The 17,456-nt window shown below is 37.1% G+C and overlaps 1 protein-coding gene across 1 annotated transcript in view; it reads right to left on the minus strand.

The window, feature by feature from the left end:
• LOC101737898 (nucleoporin 88) overlaps nt 1-17,456 on the minus strand; it is a 151,380-nt gene that overhangs the window by 59,040 nt on the left and 74,884 nt on the right. Inside the window, exon 2 of the mRNA XM_038016510.2 lies at nt 7,498-7,667. Within this exon, the coding sequence (XP_037872438.1) occupies nt 7,498-7,667 (170 nt within the window). The remainder of the gene's footprint in view (nt 1-7,497; nt 7,668-17,456) is intronic.

Genomic DNA, 17,456 nt, shown 5'->3' on the forward strand with positions numbered 1-17,456 from the left:
TTTTTGTAGGCAGCGGCTTCACTCTGCCCCTGGCATTGCTGACGTCCATGAGCGACGGTAACCACTCACCATCAGGTGGGCCGTATGCTTGTCTGCCTATAGGGCAATAAAAAAAATGATGTAAGATAAATGATTTCATTGTAATTATAAATGCGTAGTTGATTGATAAAGCAAAAATATCTATTTTCAAGAGATCTGTTCTACGCTCAGCTTTACACGTATGTTGGAACGAATTAATAAAATGCTCTCTCCTTCCTTTCTATCCATCTTTTCGATCCCAATAGATTCTAATCAGATTAGCGTTGTCACAAAGTGTTAGATAAAATAGTTCTTCGTCTATAATTGGAGTTTAGACCGTTGTCTCTATACCCTTGTGATCTGATCGAACCCTTATCTCTTATCTATTAAAGTCGAATTCGTTTTATCTCTTCCGTGGTCATCACTCGCATGACTAGGCAATATCGACTGTGAATGTCATTCGCTTATTGTTCAATTAGAACTAGTCCGAATGCTTCAAGGTACAGAGTCGATTTTTGCATGATAGATCATACATAGTTTGCTCTGATCAGGGTACAGTTTACAAATTGGATCGGTCGTGGGTAAATCAGGGTAACCAAGTAATTGAGACTTACAGGATGATTCGGTTTTGCGGTGCGGCCTTAGTGGTTAAAGGATTACGTGTGTACCGAACCTATTGATCTTGATGTGCTGTTATTTGTTCAGATTAGTTTCGGGGTTTTTGCGGACGTGAGGCTTTTTCGAATTTGCGCTGCGAAATGTTATTTTGCGTTCGGTTTTAGCGGTTATGAGAGTTGTTTTGGCAAATCTGAAGTGATATTATGGAGATAAAGTGTACACCGCTGAATAATCTTTGAGGTATTGAGGTAGCCGTCCTTTTTTTTTAATTGCTTAGATGGGTGGATGAGCTCACAGCCCACCTGGTGTTAAGTGGTTACTGGAGCCCATAGACATCTACAACGTAAATGCGCCACCCACCTTGAGATATAAGTTCTAAGATTTCAGTATAGTTACAACGGATGCCCCACCCTTCAATCCGAAACGCATTACTGCTTCACGACAGAAATAGGCAGGGTGGTGGTACCCACCCGCGCGGACTCACAAGAGGTTCTACCACCAGTAAAGGTAGGAGGTAGACGTTCTATAATGATTATAACATCAATGTTTCCAATTCGTCGTAATGGTCGTCTTATTTTATTAGCTCACACATCTGAATGGAGCGTTGCCAACCGCTGAAACTTCTGTATACATATCACGCCACCTAAAAATGAGTTACGAAAAATCATCTCGTAACCAACAAATATATATATATATAAAAATGGTAAGTTATTTATATTGAGCATTACCGTTCCCCAGGGAGTTTTTTCGCCGAATTATTGGCTTGAAACAAATATCAGCCCAACAAGGAAATGTAGTTGGTTCAATTCCCGTGTGCAGGCGGCGTTTGTTTCGGCTGCTGTTTGTAAAGGACTCGTTGTTTAACGTCTGTCTGAGTCCAATAATTGAATGTTTGAATCGCGTATTCGATATCAAAGTATATATTTTTAAGCTATTTGTATTTAAGCTATTTCAAACCGCTTAAATTATTAATCCGAAATATCTTATACCTTTAAACGAGCAATTCTTGTGTATAAATATATATAGGAATATAATCTGAATCTCGGAAACGGCTCCAACGATTTTCATAAAGTTTAGTATACCTACAGAGGATTTCTGGGGCGATAAATCGATCTAACTACGATTTATTTTCAGAAAATGTTGTTTTATTCGTGTTATCAATAATCAACTTTTTCGATGATCAACTTAAGCATAAACTTTTTTTTATTGAAAGAAAATAAGAAATAATATAATTTATATATGTTTTTATATAATAATATAATTTATATATGTATTCGTATTTAAATATAATTTGAAAAACACTATTTATCAAAACAAAAATACCGAGCAAAGCTCGGTCATCCTCTAGTAATATATTAGACTTTGACATCATGAACGTTAATGTAATCCTAACATTTCTTTGCCCCTGTCCTGGTGAAACTGGAAAGGCATTTAGGGCCACTACTAATACTACCTTCCTAAAAAAATCCTTACTGATTAGAATCGAATTGAAGGTTATTCTATATTTTATCTGGTTATGATGTTTAAGAAGATAATATGATATGATGAGTACGCCATTTGAATCTCCTGCAATTGTTATCACTTCCTCATGTTCGGAGCATAATAATAAAATGCTTATCACATTTTCTTACCAAGCTCTGACCTTACTGAGAATAACATGGAATCTAGATATCTCCATCGCGATAAAATCATATATTTCAGTCCATCTCATTTGCAAATCTGAAGTAACCAAGAAATAGGCCAAGAATACAAATTCAATCATGACAATAAAGCTGACCTTTTTAAGCCTATGCCTCAAATTGGAGCGCAAAAATGATTTGGGGCGGATATAGTTGGATAACAGAGTCTATCTACCAGGCTCCCGTCATCTTTTGGTATCAACTTACAAACGTCTTCTTCATCATCATTATAATAAACCCACATAAGTCGTATGTATATATATATGCCTGTATGTGTTTGTATATGTATGAAATATTACTAGTGGTCCCGCAGTAGTCGAAATTCGACTATAATTAATTGAATTTATAAGTTTAAACATTATTATTGTTCTATTGTCAAACACTATTATACTTTTATAATATAATCACAGATTTCGCCAAAACTGCATTATAGATAAATAATATTAAAGACAAACAATATTAATCTATTCTCAATTTGACCACAGACTTTAAGTAATAACAGAAGTTTGACAATTGACAGTAACAAATAGTATATTTTATGTATGTGTTGTGGTATTATACAAAACACATACATAAAATATACATATATATATAGTGTAGTGTGTGTAATGCTTTTTTCATTGATTTATTGTAATTTTTATGCATAATTAAAAAAAAAATTAGCATTCTTTACTTCTTCTCTATATTCTTTATAAGTATAGGAAATTTCATACTCCTACGTCCGCGCAATTTTCGTAAAAAGGGATACAAAGTTTTTGCTTCACGTATTAATATACTTATATGGATTATCAATTTGGTTATTTTCACATTAAGTAATGCACCTACCACAAGATTCTGTACACCTCACTTGGTTGACTGGTAGAGAATGCCTCGGGCATTAAGTCCGCCATTGTACCTTTGTGCATGAGGTTAAATAAAGAAATAAAATAAGTCCACTGCTGGACACATACTGCATTCAAGCTTCGCCACAACTGACCAATCCACAAACATCTTGTGTAATTTCATTAATATAATTATTCAACTGAGTTGTTATTCTATAATTTTTGAGTTTTGCATCCGCGAAATGCACTGAACCGTTTAAGATAAGGGGTTATCAAAGAAATATGAGATTACGACATCCGGTTAACGTACACAGTACGATACAACTTTGCTAAGGGGATATGGAATAGCAAAATTGTATTAAAAAAATAATGTAATAAGCCCACACAGGTCGGTACTACCATCCTGCTATTTTTATAGAGAAGCACTTGTGTTTTACCTACGGTAACCACTTAACACCAGATGGACCGTGAGATCGTTAAACCATCAGAGCAATATAAAAAAATTGGTTGACTTTAGGTAGGTATAACGTCATGGATGATGATGTCATAAAGAAACATTGATAAAAAATTGCAAACCTTTATGAATTGAATTGAATTACTATAACTGAATTATCATTATTGTGTATCATACAAAGAAGTTTTTTTGTTATTGCCCTTGTAGGCAGACGAGCATGCGGCCCACCTGATGGTGAGCGATTATCGTCGCCTATGGACATCAGCAGTGCCAGGGGCAGAGCCAAGCCGATGCCTTCCGCTTAATACTCTTAACCGCTTAACACTTGGGCCGTTAGTGCTTCTCTATCGCTTGTTCCGCGCTCTCGCTTGCACACTCATACCCAGGCGGAACGTGACACTTTTTCGTGTCTGCAGCCGGTGTTCATTGATTTATAATACGCTATCACGTCAAAAACAGTGGATCTTTTTTAATACATTTTAATACCAAATCCATTGTCGACTCGTCACTCGTAAATCGCTGTGGTTCAAAGTTTCGTTCGCTTATCGTGTGACACATTCAATATTGCAAGAGTTAGAACAGCGAAAGACGCCTATGTGGTACTATCACGTTGGAGCAAAACAAACTGTAAAACTCCGAGTACCCGTTGCAGACAGAAACTTGAGCGAAATATCTTAGCATAATTAGCCGGAAGGGGTCGTTTATTGCTAATATTAGTTGTAAGGATTAACGAACGATTACTTAAAATGTTTATTTGTGTATTCATAATTATTTCTCGTTTCCGTGGTAAGTATTCGTTTTGAGAGATTAGCCTGATCCATTAACGGTGCTTTTAGGCACCACAAGCACCTGTCACCGTCCTCGTCGAACCCATCGCTTGCGACGAAGGGCTCGACGAGCGAACTATCCCGTGTCTATGGATTAGTTCGCTCGTCGAGCCCACTGTGTTTCTCGCCGGATCTTCTCAGTGGGTCGCGTTTCCGATCCGGTGGTAGATTCTGCGAAGCACTGCTCTTGCTAGGGTCAGTGTTAGCAACACTCCGGTTTGAGCCCCGTGAGCTCACCTACACACGTTAGGGTGAAGCTGAAATAGCCTCTCAAGGCTATCAGCATAGGTAGGGAAAAAAAAGGGAGATTAGTTTTTTTTATTGGTGTCGACTGGCAGACGAGCTGTGCAATCTGTGTGCTTAGTGCGAGTTTTTTTACGTTCTCGATAGCGTAAAAGTTAACTCAAATTTGTATGCAGTTGGAACAGCGCCTCTACAGTCAAACGTAGGCAAACTTTTCAACTCCACACAAATTTAAGTTAACTTTTACGCTATCGAGAACGTTAAAAAACTCGCACTAAGCACATGAGTGTTAAGTGGAAACTTTTATACAACACAGCGTTTTTTTTCGCCACCGACATTGAGACGGCCCTACTTTGCAAGCTGGTTCGCATGATTGCTTCTTCACAGAAACATGTAGTATGGTACCTATCCATGTACAGTATTTTATGTGCTTCTTCATAAATTAGGTTGCTGGTACATATATTACCGATTTGAAATCGAGACACAATGATTTTGCTGAAGCGCATACAATACATGTTACAAGCGATTATCTATCGCGCTGCACCAGATCAAATAAGTTTAAACAATTTTACAAGACTTGGCTCAAGGTACCTAACGTCATTACGTGGACGTCATTTAGTGCCAATATACAACTATATTAGCCACATATGACGTCATGTCTTGTGACTGATGTTAAGCTTGACCTGCTTTACAGTGTCCTATTCGCGTGGTCTCCCTTATTATTGAAGGCTGTTATTCCGGATGAGAGATTATTTTTCTTTAATGATGCGACTATACAGTATTAATCGTTAATATTCAACAAATAAACGGGTATAAACGATTATTGAAATTTAATTAAAATGGTTTTAAGATTTTTATTATTATTGACCTTAGCTATTCTGCGTCTATGCGAACAACATACAGGAACAAAAACACATCAAGATAAATCCAATTAAAAGACAAAATCGCACACACTTAAGACAGCCGGCTTAGTATAAACCGCAATACGTATTGGTGGAACACAGTATTCGAATGCAGAAATCCGAAAACATCGCCCCCGTACCGCCCCCAACACCCCCTCATAAGACACCCCAGTCTGGATGGAGGATGCGGGCAAATCTTCGAATTAATTTTACTGCCGAAATATGCAAATTACGAGATATAGCCGCCTAATAACATGTACAAAAGAGTGGTGACTCCGACGCGAGAAACGCACAGATTAGTTGAGCAGAAAATTGTTTTGATTTTTCTGTTCATTTTGACCGATGTCTCTTAGAGGGAACTTAATTGTTTCTAGTTGAATGAACTCTTTTATATTCGATTATGTATTTAATATCACTAGTCTTTTCAATTAATTACGTTACTTGTTAGGATAACTTAGGAAACTACTAAATAACTTAGGAACGTTAGGAAAACTAAATGTTCTCCACAGATCGTTGATGATCCCAGTAATTGCAAGATTTTTTTTGAACTACCAATAGCTTTCGCTCGATCACCAAAAGACAAACACACAAACATATTTATTTATGTATGAGCTATTGTTTTAATTGATTACTCAATTTCTATATTTAGTCGAATTTTCAAACTTTTTTTTATTGCCTTTGTAGGCAGACGAGCATACGGCCCACCTGATGGTAAGTGGTCACCGTCGCTCATGGACATCAGCAATGCCAGGGGCAGAGCCAAGCCGCTGCCTACCAAACTACTACTTTCATCAATATCCTAAGTTTGATTGAATATTGTCCCCACCATTGGATAAAGGCTATTTGGCAATTAATCTTTTAATATACTGTGTACAAATACCAAAACGAATTTCCTTATTTTAATAGGTAATACATCAAAGAAGCCGAAAACAGGAACATCTGAACGATATTCTATGAGTTAATCGTTGCCTCAGGCTAACATTATAGCCGCTTCGAAGAGCTTAATAGGTTACAAAATTTACCGTGATAGTAGAAAATACACGGCGCTTACGTGCCAACCTTTCAGTAGAATTATCAGCTTCTATTAGATTTCAGGTGTTTGTCTGAAGACCTTATATAAAGGTTTAATGAAGAGAGAAAATTAATTTTCGTAGGTTAAAGGATTAAATATTACCCGGAGTCATTCGGTATTTTTGATTACCTCAAATTGCTAATTTTTAAGTCATTAAGATCCTAAAGGAAGTTTTTCTGTTTATTTCGTTTTGTTATCAGGGTCGTATATACGACTGTCTTGTGACACCAAAGTTTTATTTCCACTGAACTATCCACACACCTGTTAAGAAATCATGCGGATCCTGAAGTCTTTGAAATACCTTAACACTGCGCGACATTATAACCGTAATGTCTTGTACTTAGTACTAGGGTAATTAAATTGTTTTTACAGTTTTTTTGGCAATTTATTTCTACTCTCACTTTTTTGCTTACGTTGGAATAGCACCCGATCCTGAGGACCGAATGGTAAACAGCCGACGTCGCCCTAAGCACGTCATTACGGATCCTCCTTACTCATCAACGGTGCTTTTAGGTATCTCAAGCACCGGTTACCGTCCTCGACGAACCCGTCGCTTGCGACGAAGGGCTCGACGAGTAAATTCACCCATAGACACAGCCCACTGAGCTTCTCGCCGGATCTTCTCAGCGGATCGCGTTCCCGATCCAGTGGTAGATTCTGCGAAGCACTGCTCTTGCTAGGGCCAGTGTTAACAACACTCCGGTTTGAGCCCCGTGAGCTCACCTACACGTTAGGGTGAAGCTAAAATAGCCTCTCAAGGCTATCAGCGTAGGTAGGAAAAAAAAACGATTAAGCGCAGTTGTGGTCCTAACAGTGGAATCAACAGTTTTTTAACTAATCCGTCAAACTATTCCAAGACTTACTTGCAAAGCACGGTTTGACTGCCAGAATCGAAGAGTCCACCGCGACCCCATCTCGAAGGTAGTTCAGCTATAGTGACACCTTGAGTACCCCAGACGCAGATTCTGCTACCACAGCTGCTCATCATCACCCGTTCCACCTCGAATGAAGGGGGAGTCAGGAAGTGTAGTTGCTGAAAGAAAATCCTTCATTATTTACTTAATTCGAGCAATGAATAAGTATTGAATAAGTATTTTTTTAGATATGACTGTAACTGATCTATTTTCTTGAGTTCGTAACATAATATGTTTTTATCGCTTTTATCACTGTGAATATTTAAAGAACTCGAAAGCTTTTAATTATCCCAGTGACCGAATTAACTTGTGGCCGAGCTCGTCCGTGGTTATCCGTCCTGGTGAAAGTGGAGATGCCTGTGGACCACTAGCGATCTCTCCATTCCAAAGATCGGACTAATTCGGGTGGATGCACATATCTAAGTATCCATAAGTAATGATGACTTTCCAAGAAGGCACGCCACTTGCATCGTAATAAAGATAAAGTACAAGCTCAGGTTTAAACCAGATAATATTTTATATGACCCATTTAAATATATCTATATATTTATGTATATGTATTTATTTAAGTACTATGTATTATGTATGTTATATATACACATAATATATGTTTAAATAATATCCCCTTCACACTACACCTACCAAGCTTCATCTCTGCACTCCCCTAAGGTAGACTGTTAGAGAATGCCTATGGCATTAAGTCCGCCTTTATACTTTCTAGTATAAGAAGTTATAAATAAATAAATAAAATAAATAAATAAATGGGGTGATGAAGTCATAGCGTTATATTAATTGAACGTTCAGTTTCCAGTAAAGACAAGGGCGGATTGCATCTACGGGGGTGGATGGCTAAAAAGCACTATATCGCAGTGTGCTTTTAAAAAAAACAATCATTTATTGAACCAGAACGTATTTTTCTTTTACTGCACAGAATGGTAACTAACAGACTTTTGCTAGTTTATCGCACGTCTTTATATGAATATTCAAAATAAATAAAAACCCTCAAAGATATCAGCCAGAACACCAATACGAACTATCCTGAGACGAGTCGACGTCCAGGAAATATTAGATTAGGAAACTTTTTTAATCAATAAAAAGATGAAAAAGGCAACGATGGAGGCTTCTCTTGGCTTCCGTCTCTTAGGGGCTCGTATTATATTCAAGATGGTTTAACAAAATATAATTTTAAAGAAGAAATTGTGAAGAGTTTGTCATTTAAACCACCATCACCTTCTGTGACCCCTACACCCAAGCCCGGAGATCTTGTAGGCGAATAAATACATACAAAGATACAGAAGTAAAATGATTTTATTAATCTTAGTCGTCGTGGTTTAAATGATAAGACGTCCGGTGCATTCGTGTTGATTGATGCAACGGTGTTCGAATCTCAGGCGGGTACCAATTTTTCTAATGAAATACGTACTCAACAAATGTTGACGATTGACTTCCACGACGAACGAATAACATCGTAGGTAGGCAGCGGCTTGGCTCTGCCCCTGGCATTGCTGAAGTCCATGGGCGACGGTAACCACTCACCATCAGGTGGGCCGTATGCTCGTCTGCCTACAAGGGCAATAAAAAAAAAAATCAAATCCGCAAAATTATAATTTGCGTTACTGGTGGTAGGACCTCTTGTGAGTCCGCGCGCACCTATTTCTGCCGTGAAGCAATAATGCGTTTCGGTTTGAAGGGTGGGGCAGCCGTTGTAAATATACTTGAGACCTTAGAACTTATATCTCAAGGTGGGTGACGCATTTACGTTGTAGATGTCTATGGGCTCCAGTAACCACTTAACACCAGGTGGGCTGTGAGCTCGTCCACCCATCTAAGCAAAAAAAAAATTAATTTTATAAAATGGTTTATTTATAATTAAAACAAAACCCATTTTAAACTCAATTCACTGTTAATTAGATCGACCAATGTAGAGTAATTTAATGGATTCAAACAAATGAAAGTGATTGAGGTATTCTGACTCAATTGAAGAATTATTGATTTACTACGGTTATGGGCTGAGCAGCCTATAGTCCATCTGTTCATCATCAGGGATCTGATTAGGGAACCAGGGATCCACTAATGCTAACCAAAGGCTTTGGTATCTCCAGGGACTTCTTACAAACCCGATACTTTTAAAGTGGCTACGGAACATCGACTTTTTACTATCCAGGACGTTCTTGACGGGTACTTTTTCGCCTTATTTCTCATTACAGCAAGCCGCCTTGGCTCGTTCCCTCTGACGTCACACTTATAATCATTTACCGTTTGACGGCCTCTGCGCGCGGAAATTGAAAAAGTTGCCTCGATCGAGGATAGAGATAACAGTGATCGTGAATGGAAAATCGCGATGACCCGTGCAAAGATTTATAATTAGATGGCGCCGAAAATCAACAAATAATCCCGAAAGAGTTAGGCTGCGTTTCTTTGGGTTTTTTTTATTGCTTTTATGGGTGGACGAGCTCACAGCCCACCTGGTGTTAAGTGGTTACTGGAGCCCATAGACATCCACAACGTAAATGCGCCAGCCACCTTGAGATATAAGTTCTAAGGTCTCAAGTATAGTTACATGGCTTTTATGCAAATTCGAGTGTAGTTTTTAGTCTTTGTTGGGATGTCCAGAACAATCTATCAATGGTAAAGAAATCTTTTTGTATTCTCATAACTATGAACGATCGCGATTTACATTTGAAATATGAGATAATGATTTGTGAACGTTATTAAGATCTCTGACTGAATTCTAATATTTTAAATCATCTTTCTATGTGAATTGGTAGGATGAGCGCGATATGTATCCATTTTGTGGTTTCATTTGACTTAAAAGGTTACAAAGAAATTTCAGACATTCTCACGAGTGATCGACTTTTTTTATTGCCTTTGTAGGCAGACCAGCATACGGCCCACCTGATGGTAAGTGGTCACCGTCGCTCATGGACGTCAGTAATGCCAGGGGCAGAGCCAAGCCGCTGCCTACCATATACGGTATACGATATATGTTACCATAATTACGATTAATTATTTACCTCGAGATCATACGTACACTCAACAGTTTTCCGATAAAAAAAAGTATTTTCAATCATCAAAACCCAGTTTACAAAGGCCTCACATAAAATACCCACACAATCATAACCATCGACCGCTCTGATTCATAAAAAACCGGGAAATTTTTCTCGTGCATTCGTCCCCCCTAACAATGGAAGGTCCAAGAGCGGTCAAAGAGGCGGCCGCATAAATCTTCGGTTGGAACCTCCGACGTTTCCGAACTGTGGAGTCCACGGGAGATGATAATGCCATTGGATTCGCCTTTACTATGTATAGCGTTTAATTATTCAAAATAAGGTTAGATGAAATATTTATTATCTTCTTTTTTATAATTGACGTTCTGAGACCGAATTTCTGCTGACGTTTTTATGTTTGAAACTAAGAGTAGTGATAGATAAAACCGTAATATCGTGTACACTCTATTTTCTAATTAAGATGAGTTCTTAGTAAAATAGAAAGTCAAATTGACGCTTCAATTTGGAAATGGATTTTGAGTAAGATAAAAATGTACACATTTTTTAAAGGGTGCTTATATTTTTTGGGTTTAGATAAAATATATGTCAACTAGTATTGGTCACTTACAAAGTGTTTTATTGCTTAGTTATTGATTAGTTAAATGGTCACCCGGAGCCCATAGACATCTACAACGTAAATGCGCCACCCACCTTGAGAAATAAGTTCTAAGGTCTCAAGTATAGTTACGACGGCTGTCCTACTCTTCAAACCGAAACGCATTACTGCTTCACGGTAGAAATGGCCGGGGTAGTGGTACCAACCCGTGCGGACTCACAAGATGTCCTACCACCGGTGAGTTAATTTTCGTATCTTAGATCAACAAAAGTAGTATCGCATTCATTCGAAGAACATCTAAACAAATCTAAAGGGTTAAAGTTCACGAAACGCGGTAAAAAGCGTTGTTTTTCTTCATTTTAATATGAAAAAACATTAATAAAACGTATTATTTTTTTAATTATTCCATTCACGTAGGTTTGTATCGCGATCGGTGCCGGGGACAGATAGGTTAGCTTGTATTATATATTTTTAAAACGTTGCTCTGCTAAACGTGACCCGACGGACGTTCCGGAAGATTCCACAATCCGTTGCATTTATTTGTATTATAATTTTTTTTTTTATTTGATATAAAACCACGCGAGAGCCGAGCTGAATATTAATGGGGATCGGATAAAGGATCGGTTAGGACGATGTTGGTGCGAGTTTTTTGATATGCTGTTTTTTTTGTAATTAGATTAGGATTTAGTTTACTTTGAATTACTTATCTCCGCGTTATGGTTTCAGAAAAGTTTTAGGCAAGCTTGTAGTAAATTCACAAAACACAAATTCGTCTTTTCGCATTAAAAGCGCACAATTTCCAAAAATATTCGAATTGGAGTTAATATGCGGAATCATTTGGTATCACCAGTATTTTTCTCATAAATACTGTCAAAAAAGCGTAGTTTAGTTTTTAGTTTTTTTAGTTTACCTATGTTTTGACGACTATTAATCAACAAAATTAATACATAATTTTATCTTACTTTAAAAGACAAATAATGTAACTGGTAAAAAAAATATGGTGCAAAGGTGATTAATATTAAAAATACCACATGTTAAACCTTTAAAACGCTCCACTGTAAAATTAGTAAGTTTTGAGATTACACAGTTTTAATGCGAGAAGACGAAATATTGTTGTCACTGATGGTTCATCTTGTGCTTATGAAGTTATCTGTATCCATAGACAAGGCAACGTGAAAATTACCACTTACATTGGAACACAAAAAAAGTCTCATTTTTCGTAACCACTGTTGTGATTTGAAAATCGATGAAACGACAAAGCGACACTATAATGAGACAGCATGCACGTCTATAGGATTTATCGTGCGGAAGAATGAGATGCAGCACTCTAATAAATACGAACTGCACGCGTATCTGTTTTTACACTGCTTCACTGTAGATATTATTTTACTGGTGGTAGGACCTCTTGTGAGTCCGCGCGGGTAGGTACCACCACCCCGCCTATTTCTGCCGTGAAGCAGTAATGCGTTTCGGTTTGAAGGGTGGGGCAGCCGTTGTAACTATACTGAGACCTTAGAACTTATATCGCAAGGTGGGTGGCGGTATTTACGTTGTAGATGTCTATGGGCTCCAGTAACCATTTAACACTAGGTGGGCTGTAAGCTCGTCCACACATAGAAAAAAAAAAACCATCGGAGTTACCATTCAGTTAGCTATTTAAGTTTGAAGATATAATGTCCACACCACAAGTGTATTGTGGTAGTAACAAAGATACATCCGGAAATCTTAGAAGCTCAAATAGACTAACTTGGAAACAAAAAAATATTTTTTTAAAACTAATCTATGATTTACGACATCGATATCTCTATATGCCTTTTTGAGAATATCCCTAGCCTAGATCTTTTCCTTTTTTGCATCAGCTCTAACCGATGATATTACTCTAGAGTTATTCTAGTCAATGGAAAAACAGTATATAAATGACCCCAGGAGGAAAATATTTCGATGAATATTTATTTTTATGGAGAGCAGTGATTGATATATATTTAGTAATTTTTTTAAGTTTCTAATATTTGTATCATACGATTCCCTTTTACTGACCAAACTTTTTTTTTATTAAGTGGGATAATTCTGTACATTTTAAATTTTAGAAGTTTTCATAATTATTAAAAATGTTGTTTAAGTAGTTACTACTAATAAAAGAAAATTCGCATTATCTACATTTTAAGTTTGGAAGAAACCGTGCTTCCGCTACTCAATACTAGATGGCGCTAGACGACTCGATTCTTGCAAAGTCGCATTATTTCCTTGGATTACTTTTAAACTTAAATAAAGTAAAATGTGTTTTAGTAAATTAATGTAATAAATAGCATTGTTTAAAGTGATTATATAGAATGACGAAAAAAAAATATTTAAAAAAGTAAAAAAAAATCTTGTGTCTAGGCTACGTCTAAAATGTTCACCGTCACTTCACAGTCGATATGGTTCGGTATGATGCTATAGTCTGGATGGGCTGTGTGGCGGTATCTACCCGTGAGCGCTTAAAATACCACCCACAACGAGCGCGGTCGTTAAGTCCACATCGTCAACAGATGCTTACTAAGAAAAATGAACCCTCCCTGGATTGAAATCCTGTCGAATTCGCACGATAAAATTCGAGTATACCTGGCTAACAGCATCCAACTGTGAGCACTTCTGAACAATTCACAGTACTAAATATCATGATCGCAGTAAATTCATTGATACTGTATACACTGCGTGGTTTCTCTCATTAGCCGATAAAGGATTTTGGCTTTTCTCCAATTTGTAGCAATCATATACAAAGCCTTTCTCACTATACATTTGCATAATACCGTTCATTATGCGCTATTCGGTGGCCAGATAGTGTTTTTATTTTTTCTGCTCAAAATGCAAAATAATTGATGAGTATCTTTCGTTTTTAATACGCTTTTATTATAATAGCTTCAGACGTATGTATGTAACGGAATCTTTGAACATGATTTTGACCCCCTTCAAAACGTCGGATTAACTCGAAATTTGGCATACTTATTTAGGAACGATGACAATTCAATATTTAAAAAAAAAATTAAATATTTGAAATTCAACAAAAAAATTAAAAATAAATAATTGTTTAGAAAAACTAAAAAAATACACTTTTGTAGAAAATCCAACTAAAAAAGCGTGAGGTGCTTTTCAGGATAGTATCAGAATAACCACCCTTCTACTCATATTTGTTCAAAAAATATTTATAACTGCTGATATCATGCACCCCACGCATTTTCTGCAATAAAATCGTTTTTTCTTACACTATTTTTAATATAAATTTATTTTATATTTTTTTAGTTTTTTTAAACTATTATTTATTGTTAGATGTATTTGTTCAATATTGCAGTCTCATAACGATTTGCGATCCAGAAAGTGATCTTAACTAAATTTGGTTGGATTGTCGATTTATTTAATAGTTCTTCTTCTTCTCAGTCGTACACTCCTGGCGGAGTGGTCGTGGTTATGTGTGATTTATTGATTGGTTGCGGTTTTTGAGAGACTTCTCCATCTCTCTCTATCTGTGGCGGTACGTGTACATTCAGTAAGGGAACACTTAGTAAATAACTTAATCAAGTCTGTCCACCTTGTGGATGATCGGCCGCGAGAGCGTTGACCGTCTACTCTTCCTTGAACCATTAATCGTTCCAATGAGCTTTCATTACGGTTGATATGTACGGTTGAAAATTTTCAAATTCAACTTGCCGTGTATTTTTGTGTATTCAATTTGAAAGGATTTTCAAATTGTAGTTGAATCCGTTTTCCATTCAAAACGTGGTGATATCACAGCGAACGTATCAAAAATCTTTTCGAGGGTAAAATTATGAAATACCCAAACAGCTCCCCAGACGTTTATAAATCACAGAGCACACTACGTTAACAGTTCGAAAACTTCCAATAGAACCGATACGAAGTAACTTCTTATTCAAGAGTCGAAAATACCAAGTTTTTCATTTCATCTGAGAACTTTTAATCTCAAAGTGGCCGTGAATGAAAAATTGGAAGCGTTAGGAAAATCCTCACTGCAGCTTTTATCCGGTAGCGGAATTTGGAATTTGGAGAAAGGCGAGTGTACATAATTGTTATTGTTTGACAGACTATTTTTTATTGCTAGAGATGAGCGCCAAGTCTTAAGTAGACACCGGGGCCTATGTTTGTCATCACATTGTTAATGCATCACCTATTTTGAGGGTAAAGTTCAAGTTGTATTGGAAGCGGCTCTGACACCCTACGAAGTGAAGGACGGATGGACTACTGTTCCGCAAAAAAAGAGTGATGCTAACCACCGGTGCGGTGAGCTCTCACAGCATGCTCCCTACCAACAAGAATTACTCTATTCTTTCAATAAAATTTGTGGGTTTCATTTTATAGCATGAACAAAAACGCGCATCTACCTTCAGAATTTAAGGCCCAAGAAGAGTATCTTTCGAACAAGCTCACTGTATCTTGTTCTGTGGGCCACAGAGGGATTAATGTTTCTTATTCTCCATTTGAATCTGGACTGCAATAGGAATTAACCTCCATGAAGTTACCTACCTAACTACCTACCTATCTACCGACTTCTGATCTTTTGAACAGGATTCATGAAGTGCATAATTTTAATAGCCAGAGCAGATCCTTTCTTGACCTAGATTTCTAAATTATCCCGCGAATGCCCAGTGGACAACGCTTCAATGAAACGAAAACCACTAATCAAGACAAAACCATAAAACCTCCGATTCTCATACAATTTAACGACATTGGCTGCAAATTGTGTTCCACAGCGTAAACCCGCCTTATCCGAATCTAGATAATTCAGTTCAAAGTGGAAACAACATTAACCTTTAGGCTTTAAGACGGAATATCCTTTGGCGAGGAACTGGCACTTAAGCAGGTGAGCGGGAGACGTATTGTTGCAGAAGAGTCATAAAAAGTAAGATATTAATGTATCGCGGGAGGCATTAGACGGTTCTTGGATCGATACTCGTGCATAAAAAATGTTAATGCTCCGTGAGAGAGGATCGCGGCTGAGTCGCTTGATTTATGTTCAGAGTTTGGGCAACTATTCGGGTTCGATGTCGTTCCGAGGACAGGTGGATGAGAAACTTGGCCGCTAATGGAACGTTTGGCGTTTGGTTTCGTTCCGAGGAGTTTTCAAAGTAAAAATCGTTCTGTTCTTTAGTCCATAATCCCGGGTAAATTTGCGAGGTTTTTGTTATAATAATTTTATCATGCACAGTACATTTAGGCTCATAAAATAATTCCAGGTACCTGCATGCTTAATTGAGACATTATTTGTCCTAGAGATAAAATGTCTTTATTAAAATTATATCTTGAGATGCACTAAGATATAGGACCAATCACTAATTTTCGGCCCAACCAAACCTATATGTAAGCTGGATGCTTTACTTCATTAAACTATCAGACACATTTTTTACGTAGTCAAAAGTACGAAGCATACTACTTTCTGTATTTTCAGTATCTTTAGTAACAGTAATCAGTGAACATAATACTTTTAACCAAATTTCGTCTTCAGCCTTTTTTTCCATTTTCACAAATTACAATCCGAATGGCCATAGCTAAATGACGTCACGTATTTAATTACTGCGCCCACGGAGCCTCAAAAGTGTCTTTTTAGAATTGAAAGCTAATGTTCACTGACACAATGACATAAAGTATAGTCAGCCAGATTATGAAAAAGGAGGAAAGAAATCGTTGTTGTAGGCCTAAATTTTCCTTTTTATAGGGGAGTATACCAGCTCACTTCCCTAGTGTTGAATGGTTATCGGAGTTACCTTGAAACATGAGGTCTAAATCTCTAAATCTTAATTAGATAATATGAAAACTGTCCAAATGAAAAGCATGACTGCTTCGCGAGAGAAATTCGCATTACGACAATTGCGTGTTTCATTAGGAACATTCATATCTGCTAATTTGGAACACAAGCAGTCGCATCGGCACACCAGTCACACTGGAAGCCCTATTTTTTAGGTTATAAATGACTTTACGGTCAAGATTCTATGGAGCATGTTTTCACTTTATAAGCTAAATTAGTAGACGGTTTCATTATACAATGTAATAATTTTCATTATTTGAACCGTTGATAAATTTAAATAATAGCATCAAAATACCAGCGCTTATTACTTTGAAGATCAAAGTGCAAATCTACACCCTACTAAACGTGTAAAAGTAGACATATGTGTTTAACTTAATAAAGCACAATACAAATAAATTATTTAAATGATTTGAGTAAATCGTAGGGAGTTCAACGTCCCAGGGAGCTGTGTGTACACAGAGCCGCGGGTCAATCGACTCGGCCACTCTAATGTTTACTGATAAAAAGAAAA

This window comes from Bombyx mori, chromosome 16 (assembly GCF_030269925.1).
Source record: "Bombyx mori chromosome 16, ASM3026992v2".
Classification (NCBI taxonomy): Eukaryota; Metazoa; Arthropoda; class Insecta; order Lepidoptera; family Bombycidae; genus Bombyx; species Bombyx mori.